Source organism: Fundulus heteroclitus, unplaced genomic scaffold (assembly GCF_011125445.2).
Source record: "Fundulus heteroclitus isolate FHET01 unplaced genomic scaffold, MU-UCD_Fhet_4.1 scaffold_65, whole genome shotgun sequence".
Classification (NCBI taxonomy): Eukaryota; Metazoa; Chordata; class Actinopteri; order Cyprinodontiformes; family Fundulidae; genus Fundulus; species Fundulus heteroclitus.
The window spans coordinates 1,533,567-1,555,925 of NW_023397088.1; the positions used below are offsets into that span (position 1 = coordinate 1,533,567).

Sequence of the window (22,359 nt, forward strand, 5' to 3'; positions counted from 1 at the left end):
TCCTCCGACTCTTGCCTTCCGATGGTAGGCGGGGAAGCAGGGACGGGGGCACCCGTCAGCCTCGACAAAGGCCGCCCTCGGACAGCGCTTGCTCCATCCGGTCGGCTGCTGCTGTCTCGAGTGTCCCTCGCGCTTTGCTCCGCCGTCTGCCTTAACAAAGGCAATTTGCTTCTTCTCCGTCTTTCCGAGCCAGGCTGCTCCTCCGTGAAAGCGAGTTCTTCTTCCAGTTCGGCTAGCAGCCGTTCAATGTTCTGTAATGATGTCATTTTTTAGCATCCCACTTCTGACACCAATGTAACCTCTGTTGAGGGCTCCCCGAAATCACCACACACAGAGTCGGGTAGTCAGAACATTCACGTTTTAATGGCGGAACACACAGGTCTTTTCATTCGAACACATAGCCTTTTCGCTCACGGTTCGCTCCCTCTTCTCTGCCGCTAAGCCTCATGGGAAAACACATAACAACCTAACATCACCCTCTAATCGCTACAATATCGTGTTTTTCATTTGCTAAAAAAAAAACAACAAAAAAAAAAAGATTTTAAAATAGTTTCAATACTTCCTAGAATTCACCTGTGACCATACACTGACCTCTAGCTTTAGTTTCAGAATGTGGATTTAAAGATCTGCCTTTTGGATCTGGCGGTCCAAGTATACAAGTTCTTTGCTGTTTTTTTCTATCTTTTTAATAAGAAGAAGTATATATAACTCCTTAACTGGCAACTGAAAATACATTAGATTAGAGTTACATCATGAATGTAGTCTAAAATTCAGAATGAAACTGTGGCATTTACTATAAATCACTGAACTGTGTCCATCTGTGCACCAAAAGTTGATGGACCTTCCTCCTGCTGTTCTTCCACACTCTGGGGGGTAGAGATAAGAATGACCATTTATAGATATAAACTTGGATTCTATAGGATACTCCACATATAAATGTGAATGTGTAGATTGTTTGATGTGTAGACATATAATATTAAAATTACCTCTGTAGGCCTGTCTGTGGCAGCAGAAACAGTTTCTTTATCCCCATCATCCTGAGCATTTCATAGAGTACACTTTATAATACTATTTGTCATAATTGATGGTGTATGGAGTAGGCTACTGACAACTGCATGGGGTACTGTACAGGAGGCTCCAAGAGGCAGATATTACCATCCGAATCTGTTGGGACCAACAAAAAACCCAATCCAAAGTAATATAAATGGAAATATCACATTTAGTCTATATAAAAAATACAACACTGTAGGTAGACCTCTTACATTTTATGAAGGCACTTTAATCTTCTGGAGTGACTGGCCATCTCTTCTGCATTTGTCAGGAGTGGTGGTGTAGGTCCTCCCCCTGTTTTACGAGCCTCTGCCTTCTTTCTGTTGGCTGCGTAGAAGTCAAATGAGAATGAACATTTAGACCTATGTCAAAAATGCTGCTGCACTGCTAGACACTGAATGCCATTTAGTCATTTAATATGTCAAATGTTTGTAAAGCCAGGTAGCTACTCTACTCCTATGATGTGCTCAAGGCTTACCTGCTTGAAGTATGTTTTTATATTTCATTTTCAGCTGCTGCCATGTTCTTTTGATGCCTGCAGGATTGCACCTATCCATAAAAATTTAATTAGGTTTAATAAAATACTGTTCTTCCAGTTTCACCTCTGATATTATAACAGCTGGGTAAGTTACTTTAAAATAGTTCTTAATTACTAACTACAAATTTTATCTTCAACAAGTCTAATTAGATTAATGTAATAATTACTGTCACTAGAAAGTATTGGTCTACTTACTAATTTGTTTTACTTACTTATTAATTACTTTATAAAACCCAAATCAACCTCAACCACTTGAACAATACAAGGAGAGACAAGAAACTGCACTTCTAACGCTTTCAAATAAACAATATTGAATTGCATGAATTAATCTTAAATTGACCAAAGTGTGTAACTAGAAGGAGGAAGTTAAATTAAAAATATACCTTTTAAAATTTGATATCAAATCCACTATTGTTTTATAGTCTTTAATTTAATTACAGTATTTAGATGACTTAGTAACTTAATTCATTACACCCAACACTGTATAAAAGTAATTAAAATGTAAACTTACGCATTGACTCGAGCAGCTATTTTCACCCAAGCTAACTCTATCTCCTTTGCCACTGCAGCCGTGTTTTTTTTTTAATACGTGTTCAAATTCTGCATATGCTTGCATAAGCACATCCAGTTCTGCTGGTGAGAAATATGCAGACCTTTTTTGTCTGACGCTGTTGCCATGGTGACTCGTAATATCTGCGCTCCATTGATAATGGCTTTTTATAGTTGTGGTGCACGCACTTAACTCAGAGTCAGTCAACTCAGAGTTGATTGAACTAACTAATTTCAGTTGTTCTGAAACCCAAAACTCAAAGTTTCCCATCTCAGGCTAAGTCAACTCAGAGTTCAAGTTTTAACTCAAAGTTGGTTGAACCTCCTTATTGAAACAGGCCTCAGGTCTTTATTGAAGCAGCAGCTTGTTGTCATTAATATTAATGAGAGTTCTTTAACTTGTTCTGTTGGACCGTTAGAACCTGCATCCTGGTGGCTTCAGCTCACATCTTTTATTCTTTACTCAGATTGTGGGACTGCAGTTTGTCAAAGATCAGCTGTGATTCCCTGTGTTTGGCGCTGAAGTCCAACCCGTCCCATCTGACAGAACTGAACCTGAGAGAAAACTACCTGAAGGAGTCAGATGTTCAGCAGCTGCAGGATCTTGTAAAGAGTCCAGACTACAAACTGGAATATGTGTAAGTAGATGGTTGGAGTGAGTCCAGCTGCTGTCAGCAGAACTGTTCTGAACCCAGTTGGTACCAAAGCAAAGATCCAGTGTTTCCAGTAAAGCTGCAGCTTCTCAGTGGGAGGAGAATGGTGACAGGCTTCCTGATTGGACACAAAGACAACAATCAGCCAATCAGAGGAGCCAGCAGCTTGTTGTGTTCCTGTGTTTGTGTCCATGTGAAGATGACTGTTGTTGTTGTGTTCATGTCTCCAGGAAATGCAGCTGGATTCCAGCTGACAGCCTTCCACCATGTCTAGAGACAGTGGTCCTCATTCATCAAGCTGTGGAGCATCAGATCTGATCTCAGACTCTTTGTTCTCTCATTTCAACAGCAAACAGCTGATCAGTTTCATCTTAGTCACAGCTCTGAGATCAGTCTGACTGCAGCCTGCAAATCACTGATTTCACAGCCCATCATTACATTTAGTCACCATGTGGTCTTTCTACAGAGCAGAAGCTCTGCTGAAGTCCACTCAGCACATCTGGACATGTGTCCTTCTCTCACTAGTTTCATCCAGATGTGTTCAGGGACAGCCTCCATGTTTCTTAGTGAGCTGATGTTTCACATACAGATGAGATGTTCATGTTCAGCTTCCAGAGGCTGGAAACACTCACTGATCTCCTCTGTTGCTCCTTCTTCTCTCTGCAGGAAGTGGAGGATCTGGTGATCTTAGTAGAGGAGAGAAGCTGAGCTGTCCTGATGATCCAGAGGTTGAAGCTGCAGCAGTTTGAGTTTAAAGAGACTCTGACTGGATCCTGATGATGAACTCTGACCTTAGAGATGTTGATCCTGTTTATCTGATCATGTCAGTCATTTTTTATTTAAAATCTGATATTGTTTGTCTCTGTGGACCAATGAGGATGAAATGAAAACTAAGCTGCATTTAGTGGCTCCATGTAGTTTTGATACGAATCTGATGAAACTGTAAAGTTGATCTTTTTTCTCTCTGGTTCATTTTCAGCCTGTAACCAAGAAATCTGAAATAAAGCTCAACTCTAAAGTTTTCAGGCTGCATGTTTGCTTCATTGTGATGCAGTTTCTGGAGGTTTTTCAGGATATTTTAGATGTTTTCTGCAAATGTTTGGGCAGCTCTGGTCATTTTATCTGTTGCTGCAAACAGCTCAGTGAGTAAATGATGGTTTCTTCAATCAGAGGATGAAGCTTTTCTTCATGATTTTAAATCAAATCTTTTTTATTTCCTTCTTTCTGAAGGTAAAATCTAAAAGTGAGTAAAGATAAAGTTTGATCTGCTCCAGCTTCTCCTTTGGTGAGCATGGAAACACTTTCTGCAGCAGCTCAGAGACTTTCAGATCTTGTTTGGAGGATTTTCTCTGTTCTTCCTGCAGAACGGTTCTGGTTCTGTTGGATCTGTGGCTCATCATGCAGCTCTGCTCTGCTGAGGTCAGAACATAGATTTTAATCCTGTTTAGGGACTGTGGGGGTAAAACCTTCACCTGCAGCTCCTCATGAAGTCCACTGTGGACGTTGAAGAAGGAAAAGAGATTTTCTCTTTTCATCATAAATTCAAACATGAATCATTTCCTTTTTTTCTCCTTTCCTGTCCGGACATTTCAGACGGACCAGAACCAGAAGCTGCTCTACAGAACCTGGATCCTTAGATCGTCTCCCTGTTACATAAATAACTTTAGAACCTGAGAAAGACGACATCTGGCATCCAAGCAGACAGGCAGAAAGATAGAAAATCATTTTAAATGTGTTGAATTTTAAAGTTAAAGTTGGGGTTAAAATGAGGAGTTATTAAAATAATTAATGCATCAAACAGGGATTACTAGATTTAGTCAAAACTGAGTTTAAAAGCAGAAGTTTAACAAGTTATCTGGATGCTTTGGTTCAGTTTCTAGCTTTAAAACATCCATTAGAATCAAACATCAGCAGGTCGTGTCTCACTTGATTCCCAATAAATGTTCAACGTCGTCTATGAAATGCAGATGAATGTTTTTGTCCTGACATCTTTTCAGCAGCTCACTGATGACAGATTGTGGATCTGCAAGCCTGTTTCCAGAAGAACAAACTGATCAATGTGTAGGAAGGAGGCTGTTTTATGTGCATGTTGTGGTTCCAGCTTTGCTTTGTCGCATGCTTGGTGGATATTTGTGTGCATGCTTTTTGAAGGAGACACCGGTTCCTACTCCCTCCCTCTGGCCAGCGACTGATTCCACAGGTGTATCCCATCATGAGTGATGGGAGACAGGAAGAAAAGGGGCGGCCACAGCCAGTGACGGGAGGAGGAGAGAGAGACAGAGCGCCCGGCCGGCCGGCCGGCAGCCCAGATGTGATGGGGAGGAAGCAGCGGAGGCATCATCAGAGAATCGCCGTTTACCGGCACCGCGACGAGAACGAGCAGTGATGGGGACGCGGCAGATCCAGACTGGGTGGAGGCAGAAGTAAAGCCCGGGACCGGGAGCAGCGAGGCCGTAGTGGGGCCATGGTGAGGAGGCGCACCTGAGCCGGGACCTGTCGCTGACGTTGCTGCGCACGTTGGCTGGATGGAGGCGGAGCCATCCGAGCCAGGGACGAGGGCAGGATGGAGAAGAGGCTCGGGGGAGACGCTGGCCCCACCGGCTCTACCGCTGGATGGATAGCTGGGGGGTGGACTGCAGAAGGACGCCGAGCGGGAGCGGCTGGTCCTCGGTACCCTCTGACTGCTGACACCGCTGGAGCTTTTAGTTTTGCTGCTGCACTTTGGAACCATTTTAACGGGCCGTTGCACTTTTAGCAAAGCTTTTAGCGATCATCCACTGTACACTTTGTAGGCTTTATTTTTATCCTAGTAAAGTTGTTAAACTTTTAATTTTGTTGGTTTTAAATGCACTGCTCACCGCTGCGATGTCAAACCTGTTTTATTCCTAGTGTGACTAGGTGGCGCTGTTGGACTCATTAGTTTTCTGTTGCTCAGAATAACATGGACACTACTCGGCCATCACCAATACATGAGAAAATAGAGGAAAAAACAGAGAATTCAGCATTTCTGGAAAGCATTTGAGGCTTTTCCATTTTTAACCACAGGTAATGACTTCTGCACAGATTAATGAACGCACCTTTCTCCACCAGTCATGTTCAACAACATTAATGGTATTTCATGGCGGCAGCAGCTCCACATACACCAGTTACGTCACGTTTGCTTTGCTGCTTTTGGATCCAAGTAAATTTGCAGCTTTGAAGTTGCTACAGTCCTGATCAATGGAGAAAACAGAGGTCGTCAGTCAAGCTATTAGAACTGGAACAAAATCCAGATTATCTCAAAGAAACTCAGGATCCCAACACTTAACATCTGCAAATGCAGAAATCAGTTTGTTCTCTATCAGAAACATCATTTAGAGGCAATGAGGACTGATGACACAGGAATGACAGGAGAAATATGACAATATTTTCTCCCTTCAGTTGGTTTGGAGCCATCAGGATGTGACAGGAGATCTTCTTCTCCATCTTCATCATCCTCACAAACATGCTGCTACCATCAAGGCCTCTGTCACACTTCTTCCAGAGCTCCTTTTTCTCACAAGGCCAAAGTTGGCATCCATTGTCACCATCATGGTGCCATCAGTCTGAAACAGAAACAGCAACAATCATTGATGAATTTCTGATTTGTCAGCACATTTTCTAATGAGATAATAAAGAACTTGGACGACATCTAAGAGAATATTCAACATGAGCCTTGCATGAGGCTTTAATAGAAATCCTTTCTAAGAAATCTGCTCTGCAGTTTCTATCATGATGTCCAACCTTTGGACCTGCTGGGCCTGCTGTCCCATCATCACATTGGTCCCAAAGAGCCGCTAAGGTTCTTGGTCAGGAGTAGTAGTGACCAAACTGGGAAATGGATTCTCCACCAGGGCTCTGTAGAGCACGTTAACCTCTGGTAAAAACAGCAGGAGGATTTAAAAAGGTTGATTTAGTGTTGGGCTATTACACAGGTTTTTAAGTTATTTAATGTTTATTAAATAACCCTCCATCTGTTATTGTCTGATGTGAAAATACTTAAAAATGTCCATCATTGTAACATGACATCAGTTTCCCCAAGTTAGTCCAGATATCTGAATATTTTTGATATTAACATCTAATTTGCACTACATGTGAAATTTTAAGTTTGCTTACTAAATATATTTAATTAAAAATATCCTTGAATATGTATGAACAATTCAAAGTTTACAGAATTTAATTATACTTATTTACAAGTATATTTAACAAAAGTTGAATATTGTGAAAAAGTTTTATTTTATCTGTCACTTATTCCAGAAAGTGAAACTCATAGATTTGTTACACAGAGTGAAATATTTCAAGCCTTTATTTATTGTAATTTTTATAATCCTTGTTTACAAAGAATGAAAACCCAAAATTCAGTTTCATAAAATTAGAATACTGTAAAAGCGTTAAATAATGAAAACTCCTGGTGTCCCACCCTAATCAGCTAATTAACTCCAAACACCTGCAGCGGTTTCCTGAGCCTCTAAATGCTCTCAGTCTGGGTCAGTAGGCGACACCATCATGGGGAAGACTGCTGACTGGACAGAGGTCCAGAAGACGCTCACTGACACCCCCCACAAGGAGGGCAAGACACAAAAGGTCATTGCTGAAGAAGCTGCTGCTTCACACAGTTCTGGATCCAAGGATTCCTAGAAAGTTGAGTGGAAGGAAGAAGTGTGGTAGGAAAAGGTGCAGCAGCAGGAGCAGGGAGAAGCGCAGCCTTGAGAGGATTGAAGCAGAATCCATCCAAGAATCTGGGAGCTTCATAAGGAGTGGACTGAGGCTGGAGTCGGTGCATCAGGAGCCGCCACACACAGACGGATCCTCCACATGGGCTACAAACGTCTGAGCTGGACTGAGGAGAGAAACAGCTGGACTGTTGCTCAGTGTCTGAAGTCCTCTGTTCTGATGGAAGGAACGTTTGCACTGAAGTGGAATAAATCTATATAATATATGAGTTTTATTTTCAAAAATGAGTGTTCATATTATACTTTTTCATGATATTCTAATTATTTCAGATGTACCTACAATAATATTTTTTATTAAACTACTGATATTACCCATCTAATCATATCTGAATATTTATAATGTTCACCATCTAATGACCAAAGCATGTGAACTTTTTAGTTTTTACTGAAACATCTTTCTTTTAAAATTAATCCTTTGAGAAAATGTATACATAATTGGAATTCTATAAAAATAAAATATAGTAAAATATACTTCTTTAATTATTGCAGATGTACCTGAAAATACTACAGTACAATTTTTTTAAATAAACTACTGATATGTCAACATTAACAGTAATTCACAGACATCTTTTATATACCAGACACAGAATTATTAATTTCTGAAATTGTTGAGATATTTGTTTGTAAATGACTTTTTTCCATCACCTCCATGAGAGTCAAATTGTTCTTCCACCTTAACGTGTTGCTAAATCCCTCAACAGAGACCTGGCGCTCTGCAGAGAAATGATGAAACAGCTGGAGAAGAGCGACTGAAAAGGCTGAGGCTTCTCCGCTGTGGCGGGCCAAAGCCCAGACTTTAACTAGGACCAAGCCTCGGCTTCACATGTACAAAAGGAAACTCTACAGCTGCACAGCTGGCCTAAAAAAGTCACTGCAGATTTTCACAATCCTCCTAATATCAGTGGCGCCGGATTGATTTTGAAGGTGTGTGTGGAGGGCAGTAGGATGTTTCATCACCTTGCACTCTATCAGTAGGCAGCTTTACTGTAAAGGCACACGTGCTGTTAGGATTCTGCTGTGTTTGGTTCCTTGTGTGAGTGAGAGTTCCTGTTTCAGAGAAGATCTCTGCTGGAGAGTCCCGTCAGCTCTGGATCCTGCACACCTGGAGCAAATCTCCTGATCAGGCTGACTGGGGCTTAAAAGGAGCTGCAGGATCATCACTCTTCGCCGGATGATTACCTATGATGGTGTTCCCAGACACTTCTCCAGTCTTAGTGGCTTTTCTGGGGGAATTTCTGCATTTCTGATCTTGGTCTCAGGATTGTTCCTTCCTGTGTTTCAGACTCTTTGTGATGATCGCTGCTTACCTTCAGGTTGCTCTCAAAGAAGACTTGTGTGCTGCCGTTGCAGCTTTGTGGTGTCCTCAGTCTCCTTTACCTGTCTGCCCGCTCTCCAGCCTGTTGCTCACCCCCAAGAAAGCAACCTTAGCGGAAGTGACTGTGGTTCTCTGGGACCCTGGAGCATTCCCTCTCCACCAACACTGAATCCTAACTCCCTCCCCGCTCTTACCAACTACAGCAGAGTCAGTCCTCTCCTCCTGTCATTTTCTGCCCCCTTACGGACTCTTAACTCATCTCTCTCCTCTGTAGACCAACCCGAAGCGGATTCTGGAAATGCTGAGCTCACCTTGGTGGATTTGACTCCTTTACTGAATCTTTGGAAATAAACCTTCTTCACTTTAACTGCTCTCTGTGTCATTCTGCATGTGGGTCAGGAAATGAACTCAAAACATGAAACCTGCTCATTGTTTTCATATAGTAATGTTCACCTGGAGCCTTTTAATCATCAAAATAAGTCTGAAGGTAACTTACAAAAATCTTTTTAAAATGGAAATGATGTAGCAAAGTGCAGAGCTCAGGAATATGAAGGAGCTCCTTTTTCCACAGAAAGGTATTTCTCTGTGTTCATCAGCGGTAAAGTGTGTTATTAGTGAAATAAATGGCTTCTCTCTGAACGTCGCTGTTTACCTGTCATTGTTATCCAGGTGATTTATTGAGAATGCTGATCATCAAGAAAAGCAACTGATATCTAAATCCTGAGCAGGACAACAGGAATTATTTACTTTTTAATGATTTTTCCCTTTATTATGACCAAAACTGTGAAGAAATTAATATTTCCAATTTATTTGGTGAATTTCATTTTCTGCTGACTGAGGCTTTTTCCATGAGCTTACTGTGACTGTGCGGTGAAGCAAACTAAAAATAAAAACTGACTTTTAAGCTGTTAAATGTGGTTGAAAGGTTTTCCAGAGAGCAGAAATGAAGCGAATGTTGTGGCTTCAGCTGCTCCTCTGGATGTCACAGACACAGCGCCCCAACCTGGGAATGGCAGTCCTCCTTCTCACCAGCATCACGCAGACTTGATCACGCAGATCAGGGTTAGGAGTTAAGCTGTGGGTTAGGATTTAACCCGTGTGTGAAGGCTTAGCACTTTTCTTCCTTTTGGAATGTGTTAGAAACAGTTACTTAGGAAAAGTAACCTGATTAATGATTATTCCTTTGAAAAGTAACTAAGTTACAAGACTGATTACTTAAATATAAAAGTAACTGAGTTAGATTACAAGTTACTTTATTATTTACTGTAACCCACATGGTTACCAGACCCATGTATGTAATTTAATAGAAAAAGAGAAAGAAACTGTAGTTATTACCTCTTACCACATGGTGGCGCTTTGTATCAGGTCACCGCCAGTGAGCATAAACACTCACACTGATAGACCGAGCCGAGAGCAACACACCAGTTGAGCTAATTAGACTGAGTAAGAACATAAAGTCAAACTCATAAATTTACAATACATTTTCGTGTAGAGTGTTCATAAATCTTTCGTTATTAGGAGAGAGAATCTTATGAGCCTTGAGAGGAAGAGAGGAGCTGCTTCGACCACATATAAGCCCTCTGAACTCCGCTAAGAGTTGGGCTACGTGCTAGCATGTTAAGATGCTGGGCTTCGCTTATTAGCTTGTAGGAGTGAGGATGTTATTTGCAGAGGCAGTTTCATAAAACCAGTCGGAGTTATTATCCAATGTTTGACCCACCGTGGTACTACGGAAGCGTATTGCTGCCACTGGACAAAATATTTTTTTTGTTGCTTATCTTGTATAAACATGATAATTATCTTGTATAAACGTGATCTTATCTTGTATAAACATGATAATTATCTTGTAAAAACGTGATAATTATCTTGTATAAACGTGATAATTATCTTGTATAAACGTGATAATTATCTTGTATAAACGTGATAATTATCTTGTATAAACGTGAAAATTATCTTGTATAAACGTGATAATTATCTTGTATAAACGTGAAAATTATCTTGTAAAAACGTGATAACTTATCCAGATGGTGGCGCTAGTATGCTTTTAGTCTGACTCATTTAAGACGAAGAAGAAGCATGTCCGTCATCTACTCGAGAACTAAAATGGCAAATTTATGGAAATGGATCAAGTTTTACTTTATGCTCGCTGGTATCACCTTATTTTCAACGGAAATACGGAGACAGTGAGTGGCGGTTTTCCGCACAGACATGAATACGTAGACGCCGCGTCCTCGGGTGAGAGGCGTGCCGACAGAGCGGCCATCTTAGGTCAGACCAAGCTGCAGTCAGACAGAATACAAGTCAATTCCGGAAAATGTACTTTATGTTTTCAGACACTCTGAATCCGGTGAATTCTCCCCCAATTTCCAGATAAATCAACTGACTGAAAATGTCACCCTTTAGGGGCTACATGGGCCCTGTTGATTGAATTAAATGATTGTCTAACTTAATAAATAATTTCGATTTTGTATTGAAAGTAAGCAAACTTCCAGAGCTACGTCCCAGGAAGCTCGACTTTTACTCCGCTTATGGGTGCGCAAATAAAAGGACACTAGGAACCAGATCCTGGGGAATTACCTTCCATAAGGAAGATTTTATAATAGATATTCCTCATGCTTTACAGTTACAGTTTTTCTGGCATAAACACAATATGTGCTAATGGGTAGCAGGGATGGAAGCAGAGAAAAGTACATTAAACATCAAAAACTAACAAAATGGTTCTAAATTACTGGATAGACATGATTTATGGGGGGGGGCGTAAGATATTATACAGTAATTTTGGTTTTGCTATGATTTTGTAATGTATTTGATTCTAAGATGGGTTATTAGGTTTTTTGTTGACTTTTTTTTTTCCCAGATCGCTGTTTGTATTATATCATTTTTAAATGTTGTTATGAGCACCTTTGCTCTTACTTGTCGTCTGTATATAGTTTTGATACTATGTAGATAAGTGCTGTTGTCTGTAGATCGGTGTCTGTATATATATATATATATATATATATATATATATATATATATATATATATATATATATATATATTGGAAGTAAGAGAGAGAGAGATTGATGTGTGTATAATTTGTGTGTATATTAGATTAATATGCAACTGCAAAATATGTAAGTGCGTGTACATTTTTCATCCAGTTTGACTTCAGTTTAAATAGTTTTGGTTCTGAATAAATATGTGTAATCTGTCTGAAAGGTCACAATCACTGTGAACATGTGATTAAAATTAGATCTGAGCTGCCTCCTATTCATTCTGACAGCAGCTGTCTGATCTGTGGTCTGACCCAAGATGGCCGCCCCGTAGGCACGTCAGCCTAGCTGCCGGCAGCGTACAATGGGGCGTCTACGTATATGATGTCTATGGTTTTCCGTGCGAGACGTCCGATACGTCACTTCCTGTTACTGGCGAGTCAGCTGGACAGCGACTCGCGCAGCTAATTCGTACCAAATTACTCGTCTTTATGATTTCATGGAAGGCCGGGATCGTTTGTCCGGTTAGAGGCTGTCATGATAATGGGTGTAAACGAAAGGTTTATGTGGAGCAGGAGTGTTTTAATCATCGACCGCGTACAAGAGCTGTAGATACCAGGCGCCCTACTTTCTTCACCCCCAGCCGAAGAATGAGATATCCCTCCGCCTGTGGCTAAAAGTTGTAAATTTGAAGAAACCACCGAAACAATGATATGTTTGTTCTTTTAATTTCCTGGACAAAATACCGATAGAAGACCACACGATGCCAGAAAAGTGGCCAGGCTACGAAGTTCCATTAAAATCTCCGTGGAGACGTCAAGAGGGCAGCAGACAGGTAAGCTTGGGAAGTGTACAGTGTTTACGTTTGTGTCACTCTTGATAAAACATATGCTTTCACATTAAGACAGCCGTGTTTTAGCTTTGTTCTGTCTGTCAATTATTATCTGAATATTTTTCATCTCTGCACGAGGTTTTTGGGGTTCTGTTTGTAAAGTTATACAATGAGAGATTTACAGCAAAATATTTAGCCTGTCATATGACATAAAAGGCAGGGTTCATTATTCATATTTTTGTTATTCATAAATCTATAAATAAGTCACAGTTCCCAGTTTAATATTTAAATAACAAGCTTAATATTTAGCTCCAAAATAAACGTCTAGTTTGTAAGCTAAACATTTAATTTGGAGTTCAATATTTCATTTGAAAACTAAATGCTTGGTTTGCATCTTAATATATAGTTTACAATCTAAACATTTAGCTGTGTAATTAAATATTTAGTTTGGAACGGTGACATTTATAAAATGTATAAAACCCATTTTTTCCTCTTATAGAACCCAAACTATTGCTGTTATATCTTGACTGTGTAACCTTACCAATGGTATCCCAGCATAGACTGTTTGTAAAAACTAGAAGGAATATGTGATATGAATATTTGAATGAGTATGAGTTATGATGCAGGTGGTGCTCTATTAGCTTGGTGTTAACATAGTTTTAAGTAGTCTTGATATGTTTTATGCTGTTTGCTAAACTGATTGTGGTCTTGTGCGGTCTTGTTTTTGACAGATGACTGCTGCTATGATGCAGAGGCTGACCGGACCGCTCCATAATCAGAGTCACCTATGCAGAAAGATGCTAATACTACAGGCACCGAAGGATCACACCTAGGAGAAGAGAAAAACAGTGCATGTGTACTCCTCTGGCATACCAGAGGAGTGTCTCTGACACATGGAAGAACACATAATGTATTTGCTGGCCACTCATATTTCAGATATATTACCTGTTGTACCCTGCCTCTCGCCATTGACTGCTGGAGATAGGCACCAGCACCCCTCGCCATCCCAACAAGGATAAGGGTGTAGGAAAATGGATGGTAATAAATTAGTACAAAAAGTATGAATAATGTTTTTATTTTTCTAATCAACAGATTGTGCAGCTTTTTAAGATAAAAGTCTGATCTTTTGTTCATTGATGCTGTTTAAGGTCATTCAAGTTTGGGTAATGTTCTCTCAAAACACCACCTCTTCCTGTCTGTGGATGTGAGCACACCATTCTATAACAGTCTAATCTTGAATGGCAAGTTGGATAAGTACATCAGGAAGATAAGTAGAAAAATATGGACGGTTTATAGTTGTCACTACAAACTATCCATATTTTATATAAATATGATGACACCAAGTACTGTAATATAAATAAAAAAATAACTGTTCCTTTAACTTTGTTAAAAGGTGCAGTTTGCCGTGGCCAAAGGTCTGACTGGATTGTCCTGAACAGATGAGCTGTGCCGTCCCCAAAAGGCTGAATGATGGATGTTTCCTGCACCACAAGAATTAAATGGCCTACAAATATGCCATAAGTGAAATGTACTACATTTAATGTAAACAAATTGCATTAATTAAATAAATGAAATACTCTTATCTTTTTGTCAGTTTATGTACATAAGATACACTTTAGCATTTACATATGCTTAGGACAACATCCACTTGATCTAAATATGAATGAATGCAAATTACATTAGCAAGTGAAATAGATTGGAAACTTTAATAATACACATTTAGTTGGACAGAATTTATGTATATGTAAACATTTAAATGGTCTAAAACTAAGGATATACAATACTTGAAAAGTTTTGAAAAATTAAAAGTAATTCCAAAATGTAAAACCTCAAGGTGCTACACAAAGAAATATTTAAAAGCAGAAATCCAAAACACATTCTAGTGTATTATAATTGCACTGATTTACAGTATAATATAACTAATCAGGATCTTTTTGACATGTAAACTTCTCCGCTCAATCAGCATCCTCGTGGATGATCTGCATGTTCTAAGGGGCTGCACGGACGAAAGATTTTGTCCATTTTATTTACCAAGTTGAGAGTTACAGTCTGGGAGATTATTGTCAAAACTCTGAGCCTCCTGATAACTCTTTCCACATGTATGTGGACATTTGCAATCCTCCTTGCTGCAGTTACATCCTCATCCGACAACTGCCCTCCTTTTATGGGTGAATGCTGGTAGAACAAGGTTAAATTTCCTCTCAAACAGCAGATCTCAGATGGTAAAGCCTCTGTCTGCCGTCACTTCATCACCAGGACAAAGGCACTCGAGAAGTCAGTGTTTTCCCTGCCACATGCACTGTTTTTCTCTTCTCCTAGGTGTGATCCTTCGGTGCCTGTAGTATTAGCATCTTTCTGCATAGGTGACTCTGATTATGGAGCGGTCCGGTCAGCCTCTGCATCACAGCGGCAGTCATCTGTCAAAAACAAGACCGCACAAGACCACAATCAGTTTAGCAAACAGCATAAAACATATCAAGACTACTTAAAACTATGTTAACACCAAGCTAATAGAGCACCACCTGCATCATAACTCATACTCATTCAAATATTCATATCACATATTCCTTCTAGTTTTTACAAACAGTCTATGCTGGGATACCATTGGTAAGGTTACACAGTCAAGATATAACAGCAATAGTTTGGGTTCTATAAGAGGAAAAAATGGGTTTTATACATTTTATAAATGTCACCGTTCCAAACTAAATATTTAATTACACAGCTAAATGTTTAGATTGTAAACTATATATTAAGATGCAAACCAAGCATTTAGTTTTCAAATGAAATATTGAACTCCAAATTAAATGTTTAGCTTACAAACTAGACGTTTATTTTGGAGCTAAATATTAAGCTTGTTATTTAAATATTAAACTGGGAACTGTGACTTATTTATAGATTTATGAATAACAAAAATATGAATAATGAACCCTGCCTTTTATGTCATATGACAGGCTAAATATTTTGCTGTAAATCTCTCATTGTATAACTTTACAAACAGAACCCCAAAAACCTCGTGCAGAGATGAAAAATATTCAGATAATAATTGACAGACAGAACAAAGCTAAAACACGGCTGTCTTAATGTGAAAGCATATGTTTTATCAAGAGTGACACAAACGTAAACACTGTACACTTCCCAAGCTTACCTGTCTGCTGCCCTCTTGACGTCTCCACAGAGATTTTAATGGAACTTCGTAGCCTGGCCACTTTTCTGGCATCGTGTGGTCTTCTATCGGTATTTTGTCCAGTAAATTAAAAGAACAAACATATCATTGTTTCGGTGGTTTCTTCAAATTTACAACTTTTAGCCACAGGCGGAGGGATATCTCATTCTTCGGCTGGGGGTGAAGAAAGTAGGGCGCCTGGTATCTACAGCTCTTGTACGCGGTCGATGATTAAAACACTCCTGCTCCACATAAACCTTTCGTTTACACCCATTATCATGACAGCCTCTAACCGGACAAACGATCCCGGCCTTCCATGAAATCATAAAGACGAGTAATTTGGTACGAATTAGCTGCGCGAGTCGCTGTCCAGCTGACTCGCCAGTAACAGGAAGTGACGTATCGAACGTCTCGCACGGAAAACCGCCACTCACTGTCTCCGTATTTCCGTTGAAAATAAGGTGATACCAGCGAGCATAAAGTAAAACTTGATCCATTTCCATAAATTTGCCATTTTAGTTCTCGAGTAGATGACGGACATGCTTCTTCTTCGTCTTAAATGAGTCAGACTAAAAGCATACTAGCGCCACCATCTGGATAAGTTATCACGTTTTTACCACTGAGCTATATTATACACTGGAGTGCTAATCACCGTCTGTTTGAACGAGTCGCTTTGAAGCCACCAGCCGCCATATTGGTACTCCCTATTTCCCTCCAGTAACTAGGGAATATGTGCGATACAGCATCAAATAACGAGGATTTTCATGTTCAGGGCGGGCTTAAAACTTTTAAAATCTGAAATGCCATATACTTTTATGTTATGTTCTAAAACTATCACATAATGAGAAAGTCATGTGCTGAAATATTTTGCATTTTATTCATTTAAATATATGTATTTAACATTTTTAAATATATAAATAACAATATACAAAAACATATATTTACATATGTGTATACATATATATATACATATATACATAAACACATACTTATATAGACATATATATATATTTAATATGAATAACATGTAAAATATTTCAGCATCTAATTTCCTAGTAGTTGATAGTGTTAGTACATCTACTGACTGTATAATTACCTGTGAAACGTTTTCACGAAGCCAGAAAACTGCTTGTTGTTGCAACCAAATCCTGTGGGATTCTGTGAGAGTAGGGAGTAGCAAGATGGCGGCCAGTGACTTCAGTTTTTCGGCAAAATCAGCACTCCAGTGTATTATATAGCTCAGTGGTTTTTACAAGATAATTTTCACGTTTATACAAGATAATTATCACGTTTATACAAGATAATTTTCACGTTTATACAAGATAATTATCACGTTTATACAAGATATTTATCACGTTTATACAAGATAATTATCACGTTTATACAAGATAATTATCACGTTTATACAAGATAATTATCACGTTTTTACAAGATAATTATCATGTTTATACAAGATAAGATCACGTTTATACAAGATAATTATCATGTTTATACAAGATAAGCAACAAAAAAAAATATTTTGTCCAGTGGCAGCAATACGCTTCCGTATGGTACTGTGTATCATTGTGCTTTATGAAAAATAACTGAAAAGATGGCTATTTACAGTGCTAACGCTAATCGCGGGTAGCTTGCTATGCTAGCACAGGTAGCCTACAATGCTACTGTGTCATTAGACACAGAGAGAGATAAAATTTGATGGTAAGATGCAAGAACATTGTTCTTATGTACTGTTTTTGTGTACATAATGTGATTTATTTTATTGTGGTTATTCCAATACTCATGATGATTAAAATGAGTGAATGAATAAAATGTATTCATGGTTAAAAATGTTAAAAGACAAAGTGTTCTAGTTAAAAAAGATAAATATTGATTTAAAAGCTGGTTATTGATACAAATACTGCTTTAAAAGACTGTGAAGTCCATTTGTGTTAAGGATATAAGTTCTTATTGTATAATTGTGTTGAAGTAACACTAAAGTTTTGTACACTATCATTTACAATGATTTGGTTAAGAAAATGCAGAGAATCAGAGTAAGAGTAGTGATGAATATAGTACTAATAGAAATTAGTTTCTGCACCATGTGTGTAGATTGGTTTTATATTTCTGCTGGATCAGGAATTGATCTACAGGAAGAATTCTGAGCCTTCCATGTTTCAGTGGCGACAGGAAAGGAGAACGGGATCAACTTCACAAGAACTGCAGACATCTTCCTACTTCTCTGATACAGATAAGCGCGCTCAATACGAACTAAAACCTACCCGGGTAGTAGAAGAGTAAATGAACAGACAACACATACACCACACAGAACAAAGCTTTTCTTCTGGCATCGAAGAAAAGGACACTTTTATTTTAACTTTTCTATTATATTTTTGTTTATCAAAGAGCTCTATTTGTTGGTATTGTTTTAATTCTTTGTATTAAAAGAAATAATACTTGTTGAATGCAATAAATGATCATTGTTCAACTTCCACTCAGAGTCCAACTTTCTGAACCTAGAGAATGTGGTTTCTTCCTAACTTTGGGGTTAAAAGTGCTACATTACCTTTACAGCTGCCGGCAACGCCCCCACCACCTCACCATAAAGACCATAACCAGTTTAGCCATTACTCACTTTATTTGAAGCAAATGTTCATCAATAAAATTAACAACTGAAAACAGAATGTTTTTCAAAAATATATATGAACAAAGACTGTCCCTTTTGAATTTGCAAAAATACTTTTTGAAAATGAATAAAACGTTTTTTTTTTAGCTTACTTAACATACATACTTTTTGAAAAAATAAAACAATGACAGTCCTTGACTTCACAAAAATAATTTTTCTTTAAATAAAATAATAACAGTCCCTTCATCCTGATATATTGAACAGCTTACATTGTAAATGCAGAATTTGCCATTTAATCAACATTGTTTACACTGATTTTTAATCTAGCTATTATTAAACCTTTCCAAGAGAACAGCAAACATTTTATAAACACTGAACCTGTTATTTACAGCATTAGATCAGCAAAGTCTGGTTATACAAAAGAGCAACAGCTTCTAACACCAAATGTAACCTCTATTGTCTGCATTTGTTTCTTTGTTTTATTTTTATTCTGTAATGGCTAGAAGTGAAACAGTGGAGTGGTGCCATTGAACCAGTGGTTGTAGCTCATTAACAGAAGTTTTTCAAACGTCTTATCAGAAAGTCTATTTCTCCTAGGCGTGAGCAGCAAACCTCCAAGACTGAAAAGCCGCTCCACAGGAGCACTTGATGGGGTTGGAGTGTTATACTTCAAGAAAATATTCTTTCTGTTTGAAAACTGATGCAGAATCTGAAGGTCATATGCTGAGCTCAGGTAGTCCATGACTTCCTTTTCTGCAGAGTAGGTGTCATCCTCTGGCTCCACCTCAAAGGAGAAAAAGTCCATCTCACCTTGGCTGGCAGATGTGGAGGCCACACCTGGAGGACTCTGTGCAGCAGGAGCAGTTGTTAGAAGTTCTTTTACTAGATCCTTCCTACCTGCAGCTCTAAGCCATCCAAGTTTAAATGTTGGACAACTGGCAGCTGTGAGAAGATCATCTTTGTCATCCAGCACAGCAGCAAAACCAATATGGATAGCCTGAAAAATACAATAGATTCTGTATGTTTATGGCTATAAGGCCAAAAAGTAATTTCAATGTATTACTTGTACTGTGGGATCAGTATCATGGATGACATTTTGTTTTAGGTTACTTATTAAAAATTGTATTCATTTTATCTTCTTATCCCAGAATTGCAATGACGCTGAATATTCTGTTCCATATTCATTAGCAGTGTAAGATGGAACATGCCTTCACTGTGGCATCTGGAAGGCCTGCAGTCATCCTGGAGAGGACATCTTTACCTGCCAGGGTCCTCTGCATCAGGACTTCAAGTGTGGCCAGTAAAGTCCCACATGGGCAGTCACCTTGCAGAATGTCTAGGGCTGCAGTCATAGGCTTCATGACAGAGCAGTATTCATGGAGGAACTGCTACTCTTTGTCTTTGAAACACTTAACTCCCAGCTTGGTGCACAGCATGTTCAGCTCACTCATGGGCATTTCTATGATTCTATTCACAGCATCAGAAAATGAATTCCACCTTGTGGATGTTGGTAGCAGCAGCTTTCTTTCACTGACTTCCTCCACTGCTTCTGATGCAAGGCTAGATCTCCTTGATTTGGTCCAGAGAGCTGTGCATGTTGCTGCTCCTGAACACAGCCTTGCTCTCTGCATTGCTTGTTAAATATTTCTCCACATCATTGGTGGAAATGATGTTTATGGTGTGTGAAGCACATCTGCGGTGGGGTGGGAGACACAGCTGGCCGTCACTTTGGTTCTCAGCTGAGAGGATTTCTGACACATCCCAGAAAATGACAGCATCGTCTGTGGAAGTGGACTCTTCCTCCCCCGTCTCCTCCTCCTCATCATCATCATCGGACTCTTCAGCTGGCCGATAAACTTGAAACGCTTTAACAAAGTTGGATCCGTTATCAGTCACTGTTACAGCTACTTTGTTGAGTAATCCATAAGAAGAGTGGATGTTTTCCATTTCTGCAGCGATCACATCATACGTGTGTCTACCGTGAATTCTCCGACATGCTGATGCAGCCTTGTTGCGCTCCGATGTGGATTTACTGATCCAGTGGAGCGTTAGGCCCAGATAGCTTCTGTTGTTAGCAGACCAGATATCAGCAGCAGTGGAAACAAAGTGGACATCTTTCAGCGCAGCTTTTAGACTTCTCTCCATCTCTGCATTCTCCTTCTCCAGGTCAGATGAAAAGGATGTTGTGTGGGGCAGCTCAGCACTGATAGTGGTAGGAATCTGGTTTATGACGGCACCAAACGAGGGCCAATCAACAGTGTTTAAGGGCAGCATTTCTTCAACAACATATCGCACAACCAACTTCTTCAGCTCTCCACCACTTACTGCTTTGGCAGCGAAGTGCAGCTTTTGTTGTCTGGCTGGCAGGGGCCCTCCTGCAGTCACGGCTCTTTGCTTGGAACCACCTGCAGTCAAAGCCGCTTAGTTTGACTGCGCTGTGCTGTGAGGTCAAAGGTTACTTCAGGTTTGACGTCGTGTTTTTGAAGCTGGATAACACTTTGTCACCAGCACAGAGAGTACAACCAACCTTGATATTATCATCTTTAGATGACACAAACTCAAAGTAAGGACTATATTTCCAGCTGGAAAACGCACACCTTTCCTCTCCCTGCATTGTTATTGACGTGTGTGTCACCGGTTGCGTCTTTCCTCGTGTGGTGGAGGTGACGCAACGTCACTCTCAGAGAAGCAAACCATTTTCCCCCCAAAGTAAAATAACCAAAAAAGTAACGTAGAGTGGATTGGATAAGGAATTTTAATCTGATTACTAGTTTGGAAAAAGTAACGCGTTTGTTTGATCTCCATTAAAAAAGTAGGCACAATAGAGTAACGCGCTACTAAGTAACGCGTTCCTGGCATCACTGCTTAGAAATCAGCTGTGTGGGCATATCTCTACGTTTGTTGGTGAGAGCGTGCGTCACGTGGTGCGCACTGGGCCATGGTGTGGATGGATGCGCTGTTTCTGTGCGCCACACGCATCATGTGGTAGGAGTAGTGTTGGTGTGGCTCAGGTGCGCTGATGGTTTGTGCGCCGCCTCCACATAGAATCCTGCAGACGCCCCAAATTCATGGAAGCTGCTTAACAACAAGGTTTACTTTGACGGAGAAAACAAGGAAATGGACACAAGCGTTTATTCATTTCAAGAACTGATTTCCTGTTAATCATCTGGCGGTTAACGAGCACCGAGTCTGTGACGTCACCGCAGCACGCAGGGTTTCTAGATGCGGAGCAACAGACGGCGGAGCCAGTTCACATCACTTCGCTAAAGTTAGAAAGATATTCACAGATTGGGCTTTTCCGGGTCAAGAACTCATCGGAGGATCATTTCTTCTACAAAGCGACACCTCTCTGCAACCACAGCAAGGCAGACAGTGAGCTACAATCGTAGTTTCCTCAAAACGAGTCTCCCACCGCGCTGGGAGAATTACATTGGACTCTATGCAGAGCTCGCTGCTCCGCAGATGCTTAGGGACCGTCTGCAAATTAAAGCACCAGAAGAATAATGATGGAGAGATATTCAGCAGACTGATACAGATGAATAAAGCTAGAAAGTCAGATCAAGGAGAAAGGCAATCGTTTAATACAAAACACGAGACACTAGCCTTAACCAGCATCAGTCATTTTAACACGTGGGGAAAAAAACATTAAAAGAGGCCAAAACATTCAATTTTAGCAAATTTATAAATGTTTCCCACATGAAATTTAACCAGAAGTCTCAATTCTCCATGTGGTCAGCTGTCTTTAGTTTGAATCTAGAATCCTAAAATGCTCTAAACTGAATAGTGGAATGAAGTGAAAAAAGCCGAGCTAAAAAACGAGCCGGTGGAACGAAGCACATCTAGCATAAAAATCTGAGTAAAATCTAAATGACTGAGTGATTTAACAAGGACTCATCCAGGAGGTCCCAGAGGAACCAGAACAACATCTGAAG

At 39.7% G+C, this 22,359-nt stretch overlaps 2 protein-coding genes and 2 long non-coding RNA genes across 5 annotated transcripts in view; 3 read left to right on the forward strand and 1 right to left on the reverse strand.

Annotated features, from left to right (window-relative positions):
- The window catches only part of LOC118561498 (NLR family CARD domain-containing protein 3-like), a 31,028-nt gene extending 27,435 nt beyond the window's left edge, over window positions 1-3,593 (forward strand). Inside the window, exons 8-9 of the mRNA XM_036133635.1 lie at window positions 2,605-2,775; window positions 3,457-3,593. Of these exons, the coding sequence (XP_035989528.1) occupies window positions 2,605-2,775; window positions 3,457-3,475 (190 nt within the window). The 3' untranslated portion in view covers window positions 3,476-3,593. The remainder of the gene's footprint in view (window positions 1-2,604; window positions 2,776-3,456) is intronic.
- LOC105923771 overlaps window positions 1-22,359 on the forward strand; it is a gene marked incomplete at its 3' end in the record, with an annotated part of 780,934 nt that overhangs the window by 479,994 nt on the left and 278,581 nt on the right. The gene's annotated exons all lie outside the window — the stretch shown is intronic.
- Window positions 13,612-14,244, forward strand: LOC118561507. Of its 2 annotated transcripts, none has more exons than XR_004930086.1 (2): window positions 13,612-13,700; window positions 13,811-14,244. It is a non-coding gene; the product is annotated as an uncharacterized LOC118561507 (long non-coding RNA). The 2 variants fall into 2 exon arrangements; XR_004930085.1 differs by having other exon boundaries at window positions 13,618-13,720.
- LOC118561508 lies at window positions 14,350-16,224 on the reverse strand. Its single transcript, XR_004930087.1, has 2 exons — window positions 15,808-16,224; window positions 14,350-15,079 (listed from the first exon to the last, which is right to left on the reverse strand). It is a non-coding gene; the product is annotated as an uncharacterized LOC118561508 (long non-coding RNA).